The sequence below is a fragment of the Stomoxys calcitrans genome, chromosome 2 (assembly GCF_963082655.1).
Source record: "Stomoxys calcitrans chromosome 2, idStoCalc2.1, whole genome shotgun sequence".
NCBI lineage: Eukaryota > Metazoa > Arthropoda > Insecta > Diptera > Muscidae > Stomoxys > Stomoxys calcitrans.
The window spans coordinates 210,899,338-210,920,509 of record NC_081553.1 but is presented as its reverse complement, the minus strand read 5'-3'; the positions used below and the strand labels follow the sequence as shown (position 1 = coordinate 210,920,509).

Below are 21,172 nucleotides of genomic sequence, written 5' to 3'. Positions count from 1 at the left end.
GGAGGTACCGCCGGAGTTCGGTTCCAGCCTGACTAAGGTGAGGCCCCAGTTGGGAGCAACGTGGTGGCTGCGGTTTAGACCTAAAATAGCAGGAAGGGCATTTCGATGCTCGGTTTGGTGTTGCATGTAATCACCCAGGTGCCGTGGTCGATTGATCGGAAGGAGTTTTAGACGGTGCTTCGTTCTTAACCAAGGGGGAGACCACTTTCAAACAACATGGGATTGAATTGGTATTCATGATGGCTTTGTTCATATATGGCGACGTTGGTTGACGCTTTAAGAGGGTTAAGAGCTGTGCAGGATTAAGTCAACACGGGAGGTGTCCACACAAAATACCACTAGGACTTATCTCCTTAGGAGAAGAGAATGTTCCATTTACTGAAAGCACAAAATATCTGCTAACTCTGGCCTAGATATCTGTAAAAAAAGCATTGGCAAAAGTTGGGGGTTTAAGCCGAGTGTCATGCACTGTCTGTATACTGCAGTTGTCAGACCTATAATGCTATATGGTATTGTGGTCTGGTGAATGGCGCTTCAAAAGTCCATCTACTGTTCAATAGTTAACCGGATCCAAAGATTGGCTTGTTTGTGCCTCACAGCCGCACTGAGGACGACACCATCTGATGCACTGAATTTAATGATACATCTAATGCCTCTGGATATTGTGGCTAGATAAATTTCTGCGACCACTGCGGTGAGGTTAAGGGAGCTCTCTCTTTGGCCATGTGGCGGTTACGGACACTGTGTTATCCTTGATACAATATCTGTTGTTCCAGGCAGTTGGATTACACCCTATCTGAGCCGCTTTTTATGGGATAAACTGAAAAAAGTCACTAAACACTGTCTGCCCGTTTCCAAATAAATGCTTCGAAAATGTTGCGTACTAAAAGGTTGGGGAAAAATTCCATATTCAATTTTAAGCATTTAGGCCATTGAATAAAGAGGCCTTAATTTTTCTATATTTCTCATCAGTACAATTTACTGCCAAACCACTCTGCACGCAAATCGATGCCAATCATACAGCAGCAGAATATCAAACGCTTATTTCACAGCAACAAGAAAGCACAACAGAACACAACATCGATGTCAACGTTGACGTCTATTTTCAATTTCAACCCAAACATCAAAGCTGCCTTAATCAAGCATTGCCTGCGACAGCAAAGTTTCAGCCTTTAGATGAGGTGACTGCGCTGCACCGTCTGGCTGCTACAGTTCTTCGGGAAAATTTTCTTCGTTATTATCCGAACGAACAATTCTTGTAAGCAGGTTCAAAATAAGTAACGTTCAAAGGGTTTTGTCAGTTTTATAACAGAATTCAAATTGTTCGAACGTTACAGTGAGAATTCCTGGCTAGTGCTCTCACGAGGTGTATGAAAGAAAGAATCGTTCGCCAACATTTCGGTACGGCTTTTTATGATTTTATCAGCAAAAATAAGTGGTGATTTTTTTTTTTGAATTTATAAAGGAAGGCAATAAATAATAAAAAAAAAATAACTACCAACTTTGATTGGCATTTAGTTTGAAATTTATGATTTATGTTCAGACAAAGTGATAGTGAAACCCAACAGGCTTATTATTCTTAGAAACTAGTCCATCAATCTTAATAATAGTTTCCAATAAAAAGTGCTTAATCTAGTGAAATATTTAAAATGTTACAGAAAATCACCCACAACAACAGCAATAAAAACATTTTTTCATTGACAAGTTCAAGTTGCCGCATGATTCGCACACTTAGTCGGCGCAATTTTTTTTAAATAGCCGCGTTGAGCACATTTTTTTTTGTGGCAAGAATGAAAATGTTTTAAAAATAAATCTTTGAAAATTGTAAAACAAAAACAAATTGTTGAGGAAAATCAAATCAAAGTAAAGCAATAAACAAAATCATTGCCAAAATCAAATCATGACGTTTTGTTCAGTAATAAAACAAAGAAATAAAGCTAATATTAACTTTTATGAGTAAAATTAGAAATCAATAAATATTTGGTAAGGTGCAAAAACAAATAAAAACATAAATTGTCAAAGTGAACTTTAAATAAAGTTAAATTAATGGCAAAAATCAAAGTTGAAAATTTCAAAAAATAAAAACAAAAATTTATATTGTGATTTTGGTAGTAGTAGAAAGACAAAACAATTGAATTAATTGTTGATGAGCATAAAGGAATTATCTCCAAACATGCAATAAAAACCAAAAAAAAGGATACTGGATCAAATGCAAATTTGCCCATGTACATTCCATTAAGGAACAGAGGCAAACTTCTCACATATCAATGAGTGCTGTCCGATTCAAGTTTTAAGTTCAATGATAAGGGGCCTCCTTTTTATAGCCGAATTCGAACGGCATGCAGCAGTAGGACATCTCCTTTGGGGAGAAGATTTTACATGGCATAGTACCTCATAGTCTGTGCCATTGCAGTAGTCGCAAGAGAAATTCTGGCAAGGGGCCTCGAAACTCAGAATTTATGTGGACAGTATGGCAGCACTCAAGACTTTAGGGTCGAGGATGGTGAGTTCGAGATGGGTGGCGGACTGTTTGGAATCCATGGATAGCCTCCGGGCTCACAATGCTACGCTGACATGGGTTCCTGGGCATGAGGGGATTCTGGGAACTGGGAGGGCGGACGAGTGCGCCTGGAGGGGTTCGTCTGCGCCGGGCGGACCAGTCATCGGTCTTGCCTACATGCCATTTGTCGAGCTACTGAACACAGTAGAGGGGATGGCCAGGGTGGCGTCGGTGGCGAGGTGGGGTACAGTAGATTGTTGCCGGACTGCGAAGGCGCTATGGTCGGTAATCGACCGGAGGAGGATGAGAGAATTGAGGACGTTCGATAAGAGGTCGATAAGCACTTTGACAGGGGTCATAACCGGACACTGTGCCATAGGCCGCATGGCGGCGCGCATGAGAATACCGCACAATGACTTCTGTAGGAGTTGCCTCGATGAGAATGAGGAGGAGACTGTTGAGCACTGGCTTTGTTCCTGTACGGGTCTGCAGAGACGTAGGCTCTCCTTTCTGGGGAGCCGTTTCTTCTGTGATCTGGGTGAACTTGCGAACGTACCTCTAGTATATCTCCTGAGGTTTGTTGAGGGAACAGGGTGCCACAGGCTCCGGCGTAGATAGGTCCGTGCTTGCGTAGCGAAGGGCGGTTCTTTACCTCCCGCTCGGGTTTCTCCACTCCTCCTGTCTTTTTCTTTTTATTCGTGTATAACCTCTAGTACGAGGTCTCACATTTTCTTTTTCTTCCCTTTCACCCACAATGGGCCAAACTGGCCTCCGAGTGAACTCAGGAAGAAGGAGCCATTTAACAAGGAAAGTACCCACACTAAATTTAGATAGACGCTAATCTAAATAAAGGAAAAACATGTAATAGTTAAGTGTTAAGTTCGGCCGGGCCGAATCTTGGGAACCCGCCACCATGGGTTCTGCTAAAATATGGGAGCTATATCTAGTTATAGACCGAATTGAACCGTACTTGGCGCTGTTGTTGAGAGTCACAACAGAACACTATATGCAAAATTTCAGCCAAATCGGATAAAAATCGAGGCTAGTAAGCCCTCAAGAACTCAAATCGGGTGATTGATTTATATGGGAGCTATATCATGTTCTTCACCAATTTGACCGTACTTAGAACAGTTGTTGGGAGTCATAACATAAAAATTGAGGCTGTGAGGAGCTCAAGAGCTATATCCAAATCTGAACCGATATGGCCCATTTGCTATCCCCAACGCCCTACATCAATATTAAATATCTGTGCAAAATTTCAAGCAACTATCTCTACGCGCTCGACCGCTATAGTGATTTCGTCAGACGGATGGACATGGCTACATCGACTTAGAACGTCGAGACTATCTTTACGACGATATACATTAAGGGGTCTTGGACGAATTTTTCGAGGGGTTACAAACGGAATGACTAGATTAGTATACCACCATCCTATGGTGGTGGGTATGAAAACGTGGTCGTCGAGCTACCAGCTTCCAGCAACTATGTCAAGTATGGTTCAAATCGGTCTATAACCTGATATAGCTCCCATACAAACCGATCTACCGATTTGACTTCTTGAGTCCCTGGAAAGTTTGCATGCGGTGTTCTGTTACGACTTCCGACAACTGTCCAAATCAGTGTATAACCTGATATAGCTCCCATGTAATCGTGTCTCTCGATCATCCTTGTTTGGTTCCTAAAAGCTTTAATCTTTGGTTACTAAAACTACCCTTTCCCAAAGGAAAGGGTATTAAAACTACACTTTCCCAGAGGAAAGGGTACTAAAACTACACTTTCTCAAAGGAAAGGGTACTAAAACTACCCTTTCCCAAAGGAAAGGGTATTAAAACTACCCTTTCCCAAAGGAAAGGGTTCTAAAACTACTCTTTCCCGAAAGAATGGGACTACAACTACCCTTTCCCAAAGGAAAGGTTACTAAAACTACCCTTTCCAAAAGTACAGAGTACTAAAACTATCCTTTCCCAAAGGATGGGGTACCAAAACTATCCTTTCCAAAAGGAAATGGTACTAAAACTACCTTTTCCCAAAGGAAAGGGTACTATAATTACGAAAAGGAACTGAACCTATAAATAATAATAAAAATAACTAAAACAGCCTTTTCCAAAGGAATGGGTACTAAAACTACCCTTTCCCAAAGGAAAGGGTACTAAAGCTACCCTTTCCTAAAGGAAGCGGTACTAGAACTACCATATCCTAAAACTACCCTTTCCCAAATGAAAGGGTACTAAAACTTCCCTTTCCTAAAGGAAATGGTACTAAAACGACCCTTTCCCAAAGAAAATGGTACTAAAAATACCCAATCCCAAAGGAAATGGTATTAAAACTATCCTTTCCCAAAGAAAATGATACTAAAACTACCCTTCCCCAAAGGAAGGGGTATTAAAACTGCCCTTTTCCAAAGGAAAGGATATTTAAACTACCCCTTTCCAAAGGAAAAGGTACTAAACCTACCCCATCCAAAGGAAAATGCAGTTAAACTTCCCTTTCCCAAAAGAACGAACACTAAAGCTACTCTTTAACCTACTGTTCCTTTTCCCAAAATGTTTCGTCCATATATACTTTATTTCCTTCCCATTTCCCTAATGTGTTCCCTTACTATTATCGCAAAGTGCATTACTTCCGATTATGTGTTTTAAATTTCCCATTCGCTTTTTATGATGCGTTTTATAACTCAAACAAGCAAATAACATTTTATCAAGTTTCATATATTACGATAAGTAATCTTGGAATAGTTTAAATAGTGACTTCACTCACAACATAGTTTTATCGAAATCGTCGTAATTGTTAACGCTTTTATTGTCTACAATTTTTTCTGTTCCTTATTGTAGTATGCATTAGTACAAACTGAAGAAAGGCAGCGTTTAAATATTTACTTAATTCAACTTTCAGTTTGATTTTATTGTCTCCCAGTCCCTGTGTATCTATTTATACATTTTTAATAGTTTTGCTTGTAGCGATTAATGGGTACTCAAAATAAAGACAAAACACTTGCTGTTATTATAGTATCAGACATTGTGAGACCACTTTTGATATGTCAATAGATTTGTTTTGATTTGCCAAAATAAAGATTTTGGCAAGTGTTGTAAAGGTTCTATGTCTCTTTCAACTCTTTCTTTAACTTCTTCGAAATATAACTACGTTCTTTAAGGGTATAAACATGTCAATTTTCAAATTTGATGTTGATATCAATAAATTTTTAGCGTCATAGAAAACACGTCTATATTTACGTCCTACGTTGAGGTGTATTAGTATTAATTAACACAATTAGCATTTATTAAATTCATATTGAGTTATTAAGGCGAATAAATTTATTTCTAAATGTAGATGCTACAATCTACAACTGACAAATTGATGTCTATCTTCATACTAATGAAGAAAACTAATTTTACTTAAAGAAGCTTAATAAATATTCGGCGCTAAATATTTTAACAAAATTTAAAAAAAAATATTAATAAATAAACCAAACTTATTTTCTATTATAGCTTGGAAATCTGATATTGTTCAAAAAAACAGATTGCGATTAATTTTTTTTTTTGTTTGTTTGATTAAAATCTCATTATTTTGAAAATTCACCACGGTGTGGTGAGCTTTTTAGAAACTCACCTAAATTTGACGTTATTTTCACAGGTCTATACAAATACAGTATTTCTATGTTACCATTGTTAGAAACGTGGTTTCTATATACGAATTGATGACTTTCCTTGAAAATATGAAGAAAATAAATTTTACTCAAACAAATGTTTAACTAAAAATGTTAGTAAAACACAAATTTACATTAATTATTTCCAGTAATTGCTTGAAAAATCCTTAAATAAGTTTAAATAACCTTAAAACGTTTTATTTGACCAAAATCACGAACTTTTGAAAATTCACCACGATGTGGTAAATTTCCGATAAATTCACCACACTTATATTTTAACTTAATTTCACATTTATAGACAAGTATAACACAAAAAACTTCATGATTTGATGATACCAAAGCCTACAATGCAGTTTTGGCTTCCATTTTAAGAACATTCTAAATTATAATTCTTCAAATTTATGGTTTCTTTGTTGTTTTTATTATTTTTTTATCATTTCATTATTAAAATTGTGTATGATCTACTACATTCGAAATTGATTCTACGTTTTTCAATTTTGTTAGCAGCCGAAATTTGTATTTCTATGTTCTATTTCGCCAAATTTATGCTTCCACAAAAAATTATACTTAAATTAACAAAGATAAAAAGCCATATAAAACTGTTCGCCAAAAAAGTATCACGTCGTTAGGACACTGGTATAAAAATAGTTCCCTGAGCTTAAAACTTAAATCCTTTAGCACTCATTGAAATATGAGAAGTTTATCGGTTTATATAGGAGCTCCAACAACTTATAGGCCAATTGATCGATCGAATTACTTGTCAAAAAAAGAATGATTCTGGCCGGCTTGGCGTGGATAATGCAAGTCATAAGAGAAGTGCAATAGTAAGTAAATTCACTTTGAATTGTGCTTTTTGGAGCTCAAGAAATCTAATTGGAAGATCGGTTTATATGGAATTGAGTTATCGTGATTTCGACAGACGGATGGACGGGCATGGCTAGTTCGAATCAGAACGTCGAGACGATCAAGAATACATATACTTTTTGGGGTCCTAGATCAATATATCGAGGTGTTACAAATGGAATGACTCGATGAGTGTACATCCATCCTATGCTAATGGGTATAAAAATCATATTAAGAACACTTTGAATATTCCATGGTGTGAAGGTGGTTGAAATAAGTCTGCTTGCAGACTACCGCCGTAATCGCATCTTAAACAATCTGAAATATATAGCTATCTGTACCTATTTAAAAACTGAATTTCTAATCTGATTCGCTTTCACATGGAAAATTGTATCAATGTCAAAAAAAAAATGCTATAATTCTTCTTACATACGGTGTTGTGTTTACCCCGTCTAGTCATTCTAATCAATGTTACACAATTTCGATTTTTAAAATCTAAAGCAAAAACAAAGTATTATTTTTAATAGTTTTTGCTTTTTCACTTTTTCTTTATCATTTTTGCAGAGACGCCGATTAGAGGAAATAAAAAATTATTTATAATTAAGTCTCTCTGATACTTGGCTCCTTATTTTTATATCAGATTCGTATTATACTCTTAAATAGCTTCCATTTAGTGCCTTATTGTACCATTTGGATCATATGCACGCTTGGAGGGTTGTGATTGTAGGTCGTTCCCCCTAGTTACTTGACACCAAATACAAACATCTGATTTTCGTTTTGGGGTAACTATAAGGTACCAACAAAAATTCATCCGTGCACGCATCTCTAATACATTTCGGATATATGACAAAATAGTAGGACCCTTTGTCTTCGGTTAAGGCTAAAATGTAAGTAAAATTCAAATTTACATTATTTCTTTCCAGTAATTGCTTGAAAAATCCTTAAATAGATTGAAATAACATTTAAACGTTTTATTTGACCAAAATCTCGAACTTTTGAAAATTCACCACAATGTGGTGAGTTTTTGAGAAACTCACCACCCTTATATTTTAACTTAATTTCACATTTATAGACAAGTATAACACAAAAAATTACATGATTTGATGATACAATGGTCCCCTATATTTGATTTTCTCTTGTCATATATACATAAGGACGTAATTCTACCTCAGCTGAAACAAAATATTACTCTCTTGGGAATTCATTTACTAAGTTGAGGGGTAACAAATGCAAACATCTGAAATTCGTTTTTGGGTAACTATAAGGCACAAACAAAAATTCACATACATGTATCGGTGCAGGCATCTCCGATACATTACGGATATATTGCAAAATAGTGGGATCCTTTTTCGTCGGTTAAGGTAATATAGAGGGCCTTATTTAGGTTTGAACGAAGAATTCTCTAACTTTTGAGATTTTGCTTTCATGAGCTGATGTTGTCAACCTAACTTGGAATTTCCACTTCCCCAGGCCACTGTGTAATTTTACGCTCGGTTACGCAGTTTTATTTCTCTTTACAACACTCCCAAAATCTACATTTTGTTATTTTACCTCTACATGGCAACTCTACTTATATATTTTTTTCTTCTATAGTTTCTATACATTCGCAATGCATTTTATTTAGTGTTTCATTTAATCTGTTACGTGCCAAAGGCTTTGACATGGTAAATAGTGTATGGTGAAAAGTATCAACTGCATTAGTTTTGGGGAGTTGCGCATGTTGTAAGTTTTTGGTTATTATTTTAAATCCCTAAAAAGATAAAGAAATTATAGAGAGGTGTATAGTGAAAAGAATCAATTGCATTAGTTTTGCTGATGTGTATGATGGTAAATATTTAAAATCGCTAAAAAGAAACTACGAAAGGTTATTTAAACTTAGTCAAGGTGTCATGATGTAAAAATAAATCTGAAAATGTTCATATGGATCAAATCAATAACATGTTCTATGATCCTGCGTGCCGACTGTCCCATATTTACATTCAGTATCAGTGTAACTTCCATCATAGAATGTTATGACTTCATATAGCCTAATTAGAAATGAACTATAAATACAAGTTCATAATATTATTATATAAGTCCGAGCGAGTCGAATCTAATATACTCTCCACTATGAATCTCGTATGCTAAGTTCATTGGACGGTTACTTGGAATGCATTCTGGGAGCCATAATTGGAATCCACAAGCCCGATCGCAGCCATTATGAAAAAAAATTGCGGCGCTTGAAGTCAGATTGAATTTTTGTTTATAGAGTATAGACTGATAGGGATCACCAGGGATAGAAACCGACCGGGATCGTACTATACTCGTATGGTTCTTCTATAAACAGAAACTCAATCTGAATTCAAGCGCCGCAATTCTCTTCCACAATAGGTGGATTTCAATCATGGCTCTCAGAATGCATTCCATGGAACCGACTGATGAACTTACCATACGAGATCAATAGTGGAGAGTATATCAGATTCGGCTTGTCTTAACTTACATAATAATCTCATGTACTTGTATTTCTAATTCAAAGCTATGGCCATTTAACGAAGTAAAACCATTGCATGATTTGAAAACAAATTTGCATTTACCCCTTCTTCTTAATGGTGTAACTCGCGAGAAATTAATTACGAAAATAATGCGAATTTGGTGGTGTTATTTTTTGTCAACCTTATGTTAGAAACTGCATTTGCTTGGAATCAGGAACAACTTTTGCGTGTTTAAGATGCATATGTTGCGTCTTCTGTTGCCTGAAAGAAATGCTATACAAAAAATCAATAATGCATCACCCAAAACCCTTTAAAAGCGACTAGACTTAAAAATCAGAAAACTTTAAGTTTAGAATTCACATCAGTTTGATCGAAGCGCATAAGTTAGCATGTCCGTATACGACACTGAAGGCCTGGGTTTGATTTCTGGCGAAAACATCATAAACATTTTTCATCGCTGGTTATCCCCATCCAATTATGACGACATTTGTGAAGTACTATTATGCCGTGCACAAACTTCGCCCCAAAGAGGTGTCGCACGACGTGAAGTTCAGGCTCGGCTATAAAAAGGAGGCACTCGTTTATATGTAAAAAGTTTGCCCCTGTTGGGAAAATTGTACTTAAACGTTCATTTTATTGGGTGACGGGAACTAAAATTACCCTTTTGTTGGGAAATAGGTACTAAGAGTACAAATTTTTTAGGAAGCATTTGCTTCTCCTTAGGAAAAGGATACTAAAACTAGCCCTTGGGTAGGTAAATGACACTAAAATTACACATTGCTTAGGGCAATGATGCTAAAACTTACACCTGCTTAGAAAAAGTTTTCCAAAACTACCTATTAATAGGGAAATGGTACTAAAAAGACACTTCCCTTAGGGAAAGGGTACTAAAAAAAAACTGCCTTTTTCATAGGGAAAGGGAACTAGAACTGCCCTTTCTTCCCAGAGGAAAGCGTAGTTTTGATTCCTTTCCTTAATCAAAGAGCACTAAAACAACCTTTCCTTGGGAATGAGTTCTATTTTCCCTTAGGAAACAGTACTAAAACTACCCTTTCATTAGGGAAAGGGTACTAAAACTACATTTTCCTTAAGGAAAATGTCTTAAAACTGTCGTTTCCTTATGGAAATGACCCCTTGCTTAGGGAAATGATTGAATGAGGTTTCTTAAAACACCAGTTGCTTACGGAAACGATACTTAAACTAAACTACCCTTTCCTTAGGTAAAGGGTAGTACATTCCTTTGAGAATGGGTACTAAAACCACCCTTTCATTAGGGAAAGTGTACTGAAATTGCCCTTTCTTTGGGGAAAGTGTACTTAAACTACCCTTTTATTAAGGAAAGTTACTAAAAATAACTTTTCATTAGGGAAAGGGAACTCAAACCACCCTTTCATTAGGGAAAGTGTTCTGAAAATACCCTTTCATTAGGGAAAATGTACTTAAACTACCCTTTTATTAGGGAAAGTTACGAAAACTACCCCCTCATTAGGGAAAGGGAACTAAAACTAACCTTTCATTAGGGAAAGGGTACTAAAACTACCCTTTCATTAGGGAAAGGGTACCAAAAATACCCTTTTATTAGAGAAAGGGTGCTAGAACTACCCTTTCATTAGGGAAAGGGTACATAAACCACACTTTTATTAGGGAAAGTTACTAAAACTACCCTTTCGTTGAGGAAAGGGTACTTTTCATTGGGGAAATGGTACTAAAACTATCCTTTCCATAGGGAATGGGTAGTTTTAGGGTAGTTTTAGTACCCTTACCCATTTCATTAGGGTAAGGGTACTAAAACTACCTTTTCATTAGGGAAAGTTACTAAAACTACCCTCTTATTAGTAAAAGGGTACTAAAACTACACTTTTATTAGGGCAAGTTACTAAAACTACCGTTTCATTAGGGAAAGGGTACCAAAACTACCCTTTCATTAGGTACAGGGTAATAAAACTACCCTTTCATTAGGGAAATGGTACAAAAACTACACTATTATTAGGGAAAGTTACTAAAACTACCCTCTCATTAGGGAAAGGGTATTAAAACTACCCTTTTATTAGGAAAAGAGTACTACAACTACCCTTTCATTAGGGAAAGGGTACTAAAACTAGCCTTTCATTAGGAAAAGTGTACTAAAACTACCCATTCATTAGGAAAAGTGTACTAGAACTACCCATTCATTAGGGAAAGTGTACTAAAACTACCCTTTCATTAGGAAAGGGTACTACAACAACCCTTTCATTAGGGAAATGGTACTAAAACTACCTTTTCATTAGGGAAGTGTACCAAAACTACTCTTGCATTAGGGAAAGTGTACTAAAACCACCCTTCCATTAGGGAAAGGGTACTAAAACTGCCCCTTCATTAGGACGAGGGCACTAAAACTACCCTTTTCTTAGAAAAAGGGTACCAAAACTAACCTTTCCTTAGAAAAGGGCACCAAAACTAACCTTTGCTTTGGAAAATTGTCCGATTTATTTGAATGAATCATCTATATTCATCAGATGGCTTTTTTGGACGGCCTGTCGATGTTGGTTGTTTCTGATTTCGCTGTGAAATGATAATGATTTGAATGAGGCTTTTGCTGCTGTTCAGTTCAATTCATGTGGCCTGGATGGTTTTATCCCGGATGGACCGTTTGCGGCGCAGTCACGGTCAATATTTAAATGAAATAATCTTCAAACATTAAATTATGTGCATCGTCCTATCGTTTCAGTTAAAGATTTCATGCATTTTTCTGAATTTTATGTTTTTTTTTAAACTTTTCCATAGCTCTAAAAAAATCACCCTTTATATGTCTTATAGGTGCCATATCAGAAAATTATTTGTAAAGTTCCACTGGTCCTTCCTGGATGAATATGTTGCCTATTTTGGATGTATTGCTCGTACTATACCATTAGAGTCGATTCATTTGAGTTCTTTGTAGTCACCGTAGTTCAGTATGTCCGTTTTATAGGTTTTTGGTGGGTCGCCAGACCATAGTCCCGAAATTCGGGTAGCAGTTTTTTACTTTGCTCTAAAAGTCCTTTCAGTCAGCATGTCCGTTTTAGGGGTTCTAACGGTCCTGAGGTACAAATATTACCAACATATTCGATCTTTACTTCCAATGACCTTTAATTTAAGTCCCGTATTGTCCCGATCGCGCCCCATTTCCAAAGTGGTGGTTCTACGGTCCTTCAAACACTACTACTAATGATTTTTCATTTGAATCCCATGGCGCAAGACTTTGTTCATGTTCATGACGTCAATGATCGTAGTTTTCTAAAAATTATGCTATATTTAATTGTTTCATATTTTAATTGCCCACTGTCAATTTGTACATGCAATATTATGAGATGTTTTAATGAATTGAAATAGTTTAGAAAGTCACCAAATCAAGGCTTCGCTATAAATACCAAACATGCGCCAATCCCTGGCTGTCACTTTAATGGCTATTATCCCCCCAATAAATTCCCGGGATCTTTCTAATGGCTGGGAATAGTTTTGCGGTTTCAAGCGCAGCAAAAAAAAAAACGAATATTAACAACAATAACTGATTCAGTCAGTTATATTAATTAACCGAAGAACAGTTCGATAGCGTTGGGAACGCAAAAATAAATTGAATCTAATTGAAATGAATTGTTCATTGAAGCATACATTTTTGTTTTTGCTTCATTCAAACTTGGCAGCTTCTCCATTCATGCAAACCTAAAAAAGAAATTCAAATTCATTCACTTTCAGATTTCCTCCAACTATGAGAGGGCGCTAAGTGTTTGAAGCAGCAGCAAACCAGAGTCGCACTCACATTACGCAGGATTACTCAAGTGAACAGGAGAACAAACTACAAGATGCCGCATCAATCCAATGGTACTGGTAAAAATGGGGGCATTTCGCCCAGACACACCCCCAAAATGGGTCAACGTAATCTGGGCTATGTTAGCGAGGCCCCCGAACCCAATCATGCGAGTACACACCCCAAAGAAGAACCCTATAAAATTGCCCCACCAAATTATGTAAAAACTACAGCCACAGCAGCTCCTACAGTAACACCTGCAGCCCCTTCAGCACCGCCCACAGATATTATAGGCCAAATAATTGGAGATTTTGGCATATGGCAATTGCGAACTGTGCTCATCATCTTTCTGTGTAAAATTCCAGCCTCCTGGTTTATGGCCTGCATTATATTCACCGCCCCAGAATTATATCCCAGCTCAGAGTTTGAATGTGATCAACAGGGTCTGAGTGCAAATCAAACCATAACACCCAATCAGTGTTACATTGAAGATTCCGTTGAGGGTAGACGAGAATGCACAAAATTCCTGTACAATTTTGATTTTCAATCACTGATAATGGAATTCGATTTGGTATGTCTCAGAGATATATTTGTGGCCTGGACCCAATATTGGCATCTCTTTGGTGTGTTGGTGGGAGGTGTAGCGGGCACTAAAATGATGTTATTGTAAGTTAAAAAAAAAAAATAAAATTAAGCAGTTTTGTCTATCCCTGATGTTTTATTGCAGCTTAAGTCCCCGCACTGTGTATTTCATTGGCCAAATGCTGCAGATTGTCTGTGGTGTAATAACTGGATATGCTCGAGATTTTAGTTTGCACTGTGCTTTCAGGTGTTTATCGGCCGTTTGTTGTGCAATCATGTTCACCTCCGGTCAAGCTATATGTAAGTATCGCTACGAGGAGCGGTTTAATTAAAGAGAAATTATGAGAAAGGACAGATTTAGTAGCATTTCCTGCAGGAAAGGGTAGATTTAGTACCCTTTTCCTAAGGAAAGTTTTGATGCCCATTCCGCATGGAAAGTTTTAGTACCCATTCCCTATGAAAAGTTTTAGAACCCAATCCCTACGGAATGTTTTAGTACACTTTCCCTCAGAAAAGAGAAGATTTAGTACCCTTTAGCACCATTTCCCGCAGGAAAGTGTAATCTTAACACCCTTTCCAACAGGAAAGAATACTTTTAGTAAATTTAGTACTCTTTCCATAAGGAAAAGGTACCTTTAAGTACACTTTCCTTTAGGGAAAGTGTAGTTTTAGTATCTTTTCCCTTAGGAAAGGGTACTTTTAGTACTCTTTCCCCAGGAAAAGTGTATTTTTAGTACATTTTCCCTAAGGAAAGGGTAGTTTAAGTACCTTTTCCCTAAGGAAAAGGTATTTTTAGTACTCTTTCCCTAAGGAGATGGTAGTTTTCATATCCTTTTCCTAAGGAAAGGGTAGTTTTAGTACATCTCCCTAAGGAAATGGTAGTTTTAATACCCTTTCCCTAAGAAAAGGGTAGTTTAAGTACCCTCTCCTTTGAGAAAGGGTAGTTTTAGTGAGGAAAGGGAAGCTTAAATACCCTAAGGAAAGAGAAGCTTCAGTACACTTTCCTCCAGAAAAGGTTTTCTAATATTAATCCCTAAGGAAATGATATTTTTAGTATTATTCTCCAAGGAAAGGGTAGTTTTAGAACCCTTTCTTAAGAAAAGAGTAGTTTACGTACCCTTTCCTTAAGGAATGAGTATTTTACGTACTCTTTCCCTACGGAATGGATATTTTTAGTATCCTCTCCCTAAGGAAAGAGTAGGTTTAGCACCCTCTCCCTAAGGAAAGGGTAGGTTTAGTACCCTCTCCCCAAAGAAAGGGTAGTTTTAGTATTCTTTCACTAATGAATGGTTAGTTTTAGTATCGTTTCCCTAAGTAAATTGTAGTTTAAGTACTCTTTTTCTAAGGAAAGGGTAGTTTAAGTACCCTTTTCCTAAGGACATAGTTATCTTTGTATCCTATCCTTAAAGAAAGCGTAGTTTTAGCACCCTTTTTCTTAGGAGAGGATAGTTTTAGTACCCTTTTTTGGACGGTTTGTCGATGTTGGTTGTTTCTGATTTCGCTGTGAAATGGTAATGATTTGAATCAGGCATTTGCTGCTGTTCAGTCCAATTCATGTGACCTGGATAGTTTTATCCCGAATGGACCGTTTGAGGCGCAGTCATGGTCAACATTTGCATGAAATAATCTTCAAACATTAAATTATGTGGACCGTACTATCGTTTCAATTAAAGATTTCATGCATTTTTCTGAATTTTATGGGTTTTTTTTTAAAAAAACTTTCTGATAGGTGCCATATCAGAAAATTATTTGTAAAGTTTTACTGGTCCTTCCTGGATGAATATGGAGAGGATAGATTTAGTACACTTTCCTTAAGAGAAGGCTAGTTTCCCTAAGGAGAGGGTAGTTTTTGTAGTTTTAGTATCCTTTCCCTAAGAGAGGGTAGTTTTAGTGCCATTTCCCAAAAAAAGGGTAGTTTTAGTACCTTTCCCTAAGGAAACGGTAGTTATAGTACACTTTCTTAAGAAAAAGTTAGTTTTAGTACCCTTTTCCTAAGGAAACTATAATTAGTACCATTTTCCAAAGGGAAGGTAGTTTTAATATCCTTACCCTTGGGAAGGGGTAGTTTATGTACCCTTACCCTAGGGAAACGGTAGCAACCTTTTCCTAAGGGAAGTGTAATTTACGTACCCTTTCCCTAAGGAATTTTGCGTATTCTTTCCCTAAAGACAGGGTAGTTTTAGTACCCTTTCCCCAAAGGAAGGGTAGTTTTAGTACCCTTTCCCCAAAGGAAGGGTAGTTTTAGTATCCTTAGCCTAGGGAAAGGGTAGTTTTAGTACCCTTACCCTAGGGAAAGGGTAGTTTACAATTTCGTTAAGAAAAAGAGGGTACAATTTCGTTAAGAAAAAGTTTGTTTTAGACCAACATTTTGTTTGTTTTAGCACAACATTCCTAAACAAGAGGTATTTTTAGTGCCCACATGGAAAGTCAAATTGTTATTAATGCATCATGTCATCTTAGGTTATCTTGAATCCCTGTGAAGTATGAATATTGTTGTGAGATTAAATGAATTATATTGGCTGGTTCGTTAATCAGTCGATACGTAGTAAGTTACCTCAAAAAAGATTATTTAAGTCAAGAATTCGGTGCTGCTTACAAAATATGTCTGGTAATGTGTCCCGAGCTAAGTATCGGTTTCTGTCAGCCGCGAAAGCCGGCCAATGACATAGGAAATGCTCCAAAGTCTTGTCATCTTCCCCACATTCCCCACACATGCTATCACTTGCCGCACCAATTTAGCATAAGTGATCTCGTATTCATGTGTGTCCTGTTATGAAACCGAAAGCTTTACTGACCTCCTACTTGCTTCCGTCTCATATTATCGTCTTCTAATAATCCGGATCTCCCCATATCGCCTTTCTGCCGACCGTTTCGCTGTTTCACTGTGTTACTTGCGCTTTAAAAACCCATCAACGGAATCCGACAAGTTCTTTAAGAAATGAGATCCTAAAGTGGAACTCCTTCTGACATAGCAGATGTTCTATAGTCTCTTCTGCTTCGACATCCTCACAGCCTTTGAAAAATCGTTCTTGGGAACAATTAGTCTGTCAGAATGTTTTCCGATCAGACAGTAACCTGTCATAACGGATACAATAATTGAGGCGTCTGTTCTAGCTAGCGACAGCAAAGCGGTAGTCCTCTTCCCCTGGTCTTTCGATTGACGAACAGGGGCAAACTTTTCAATTATCAATAAGTGCTCTCCCATTCAAGTTCAACGATAAGAGACTTCCTTTTTAAAGCGGAGTCTTCTTTGGGGAGGAATTTTTATATGGCTTCTATGCATAGCATAGTACCTCACAAGTGCGTCAGCATTAGAAGGGGAAAAACCATTGTTGGAAAAATTGTTCCAATGTTCTCGCCAGGATTCCAACTTTAGCATTCAGTTACAGCTGCCTCCTTCAAGTCTAGATTGGGCCACATTATTTTGCAGTTTTTACAACTCCAACTTTATGACCACCTGCCATTCGTTGCCCTTTGGGCCTAGTCCTTAAAAATAATTTTAATTTCATCGTGAGTTTTGCATTTTTTGCAGTTGCCGACATCACTTCCGGTTCGTATCGCCTGGGCTCCATCATACTCTATGACACATTTTGGTCTATTGGTGTCATTTTTCTACCCTCACTCTCATCATTCTTCAATAGTTGGACTCACATATACTTGGGCATTACATTCCCCACATTGGTATTGACACTGCTATTGCAGTGGACACCAGAATCTCCTAGATGGCTGTTGAAGAATGGCGATGATAAGGCTGTGGCACGTGTGGCGGACATAGTGCGGGAGGGTGCAGCCATAAATGATCGTTTGTGTAAGATTCCTGCAGATTTGCATCAACAATTGGAGAGTTTAAGGGTAAAATTACGTTCAGCCCCGGCGCCAGCAAAATGGTTAGATTTGTGGAAAGGTCCAAGGGCCACCATACACATGTTGGCTGCCCATTTGGCTTTGGCTGCTTTCATTATAAATTTCATGGGTATGCTGTTGAATATACGATCCTTTGGAAGGGATTATTTGGTACCCAACACAATAGCCATGGGTGAGTAGAAGAAATGGTTATAATGATTTTGTAACATGAAATAATTTCCATTTCTTTAAAGGCTTTTCGGAAATCGTGGGCTGCTTCTTGGCTTTACATTTCACTCTGAAACACAACAAATGGAAATGGCAATGGGCCGGAGCTGTGAATATTATAGCTGGTCTCATCGGATGTCTAGGCTGGTTCTTTAGCCATTCGGAAAGTATGTGTGTGCCTTAAAATTAAAATACCTTTTAATTTTTTTTTCTCTTTTCCCCTCTTTTTAGTGAATCCCTCTGTCAAGGTCACTTTGTGGATGATTATTGCCACCATACCAAAGATGGGTGTCTCATGTGCCCAATCCATGATTCTGGCCTGCATGGCTGAGGTTATGCCAATGAACAAAAAAATTCCCTATGTTTTCTCTGTGGTGACATGGGCTCGTGTCTGGCTACTATCGGCTCCCTTTATCAATGTACTGAAAAAGATCGATGTAGCGCTCTCCCTTAGCTCCTATTGTGCTCTAAGCATTTTCGGTGGTATTTGTACCTGCTTCATGCTGACTCCTCGCAATCAAGTTGCTGTCACCGCCGCCCCTTTGAGGACAACCAAAGGCGAGGATAACGATCAAAAGGCAACGGCATCATCCATAAGAGAAACTGTATGGCCCGTGGAGATGGATGTGAGTAATACGCATCTATAAACTGGTAAGGGCAGTAACTGGTGAATCGCCGCACAGGTGACGTCTGGAAAGTTAACTGTGTTACTTAGATGTTGTTAATTATAAATATTACGCACCATACGTATTTATTTATAGTTAAATTTTATAAAAGTGATGTTATATTACCAATGCACTCGTATGTACTTAAAACTAAGATGAATATATTTTGTAAATAAATTTTTTATATTAAGAAAATAAATAACATAAAAACAAGTAAGAGCGTGCTAAGTTCGGCCGGGCCGAATCTTATATACCCTCCACCATGGATCGCATTTGTCGAGTTCTTTGCGCGGTATCTCTTTTCAGGTAAACAATGCTTTAGGCAAACAATTGAGTGCTGAACATTCTAGAAGTCATTGTGTTATATTTCAGTCCATTCGGATAATTGCGCCTTGTTTATATGGGAGCTATATAAAGCTATATATAAATTCAGAACATATTGGACACGTATGTTGAAGGTCATGGGAGAAGCCGTTTTACAAAATTTCAGTCAAATCGGACGAGAATTGCGCCCTCTAGAGGCTCAAGAAGTCAAGACCCAAGATCGGTTTATATGACAGCTATATCAGGTTATGAACCGATTTGAACTATACTTGGCACAGTTGTTGGATATCATTACAAAACACCTCATTCAAAATTTCAGTCAAATCGGACGAGAATTGCGCCCTCTAGAGGCTCAAGAAGTCAAGACCCAAGATCGGTTTATATGACAGCTATATCAGTTTATGGACCGATTTGATCCATACTTGGCACAGTTGTTGGATATCATAACAAAACACGTCGTGCAAAATTTCCTTCCAATCGGATAAGAATTGCGCACTCTAGAGGCTCAAGAAGTCAAGACCCAAGATCGGTTTATATGGCAGCTATGTCAAAACATGGACCGATGTGGTCCATTTACAATATCAACCGACCTACACAGGTAACTTCCTTCGGAAGTTAGCGTGCTTTCGACAGACAGATGGACATGGCTAGATCGACATAAAATGTCGCGACGATCAAGAATATATATATTGGGTTGCCCAAAAAGTAATTGCGGCAACCCAACGGCTTGTGACTCTGTAATTGCATTCTTTCTTCTGTCAGTTATCAGCTGTTACTTTTAGCTTGCTTTAGAAAAAAAGTGTAAAAAGAGAATATTTGATTAAAGTTCATTCTAAGTTTTATTAAAAATGCATTTACTTTCTTTTAAAAAATCCGCAATTACTTTTTGGGCAACCCAATACTTTATGGGGTAACGAATATTTCGAGAAGTTACAAACAGAATGGCGAAATTAGTATCGCTCCCCCATCCTATGGTGGAGGGTATAAAAATTAGGCAAGTGTGCAAGCCTCCTGGCTACTATTTCAGCGACCATCTTCGGCTGTTCCTCCATTAAGCCTCAGGGACCGTACGCGCTTCGTTGCAACCTGTTCCGACTTTGTCTCCCTCCGTAGGATACTGTCTGGGAGTGAGGTTGGCTTGCTCTTCTCAGCGTACTTGAAAGAGGGGAACACTTTTTTTAGCAATTTCGCAGTGTTCTGCTCTCTGGGATACCTGATACTCTTCCCAACTTCCGCAGAAGTGGTTGGAATATTGTTCTATCCCTACGAACATTCTGCACTTTCGTTCGATTACGCAGCCAGTACATACCTCTCAGTTGCCTTCGTGCCGTATTTTTTTCTTGCTTTCACGCTCACACTGCTATCATCCCACTAAAATCATCTCTCGATTGGGCTGCGCTTAGTGAGTGTTTCATTGATACTGTCGCTGTCTGGGTTTGAAACGAAAACACCACTTTTACTTAAAGACGAAGGACGAACTGGACATCCCTCTAGGTTATATGTCTCATTGTCTGACCATTGGTGGTGCGCTTGAAGCATTACTCCCGACTATAGGTGCTGAGGCATCCACACCTATAGAAGAGGCGGTTAACATTCTATGGTCTGATGCGACTAACGCAGCTGTTGGGTTTTAACTGTCCATTTCTGAGCCTTTAGATCTGCCGCTTCACTGGAAACAAATGAAGATCATTAACCACCTAGTAGATAATCCATCCACTCATCCTGAAAGGCTTTAAAATTTGTGTAGCTTGTTACCTATTCCGAGATACAAATATTTTTGAGAAGTCTCCGCATTTATCAAGTTTATTGACGGCTCTCCTCTGACCCTTACAGCCGAGACGTCTGCCACATCAATCCACTCCAACTCCGCAAGACCCAGCACCAAACAGACCGAAAATAGGATTCTGTCACTGAGTCCTTAATGTAGGGGCCAAAACCTGTTTTCTTCTTAGGCTTTGTTCCATCCGTACTGCATGAACTACCAGATGGCAATATCAGAGTCCCACAAATACTATGCCTCTGGCTATCTGGCTACTGTTTCACGCACTTGATGTCAGTGTTGCCTCAGAATACGATCCGAAACTACTTCCAAATCAGTCAGATTTCCCATCGTCGTCTTGTTGATGACGCGTAGTGGATGCCTCATACTTAACCTGTGTATGTACGGCTTGAACATCCAGACTTGCCTCTTGTACAATGGAAGGTTTGGTTCTCAAGATCAATTAAGACTTGATTTTAACTTTAAATGCAAATATATCCACACATAGCACCGGGATCCCAATCGGCCTTCTTAGGTACGAAAAGTGTTCT

The 21,172-nt window shown here is 38.0% G+C and overlaps 1 protein-coding gene across 3 annotated transcripts; it reads left to right on the top strand.

The window, feature by feature from the left end:
* Nucleotides 1-1,294: 1,294 nt before the first annotated feature.
* On the top strand, nt 1,295-18,751 carry LOC106092670 (solute carrier family 22 member 13). Of its 3 annotated transcripts, none has more exons than XM_013259577.2 (6): nt 1,295-1,401; nt 13,169-13,886; nt 13,948-14,102; nt 17,335-17,838; nt 17,900-18,040; nt 18,105-18,751. In XM_013259577.2, exons 2-6 carry the CDS (start codon nt 13,276-13,278, stop codon nt 18,518-18,520), a joined length of 1,827 nt encoding a protein of 608 aa, XP_013115031.2. In that variant the 5' UTR covers nt 1,295-1,401; nt 13,169-13,275; the 3' UTR covers nt 18,521-18,751. The 3 variants fall into 3 exon arrangements, with proteins under 3 accessions (XP_013115031.2, XP_059219612.1, XP_013115032.2); XM_059363629.1 differs by lacking the exon at nt 1,295-1,401 and adding an exon at nt 8,684-8,708; XM_013259578.2 differs by lacking the exon at nt 1,295-1,401 and adding an exon at nt 8,757-8,813.
* The last annotated feature ends 2,421 nt before the right edge of the window (nt 18,752-21,172 follow it).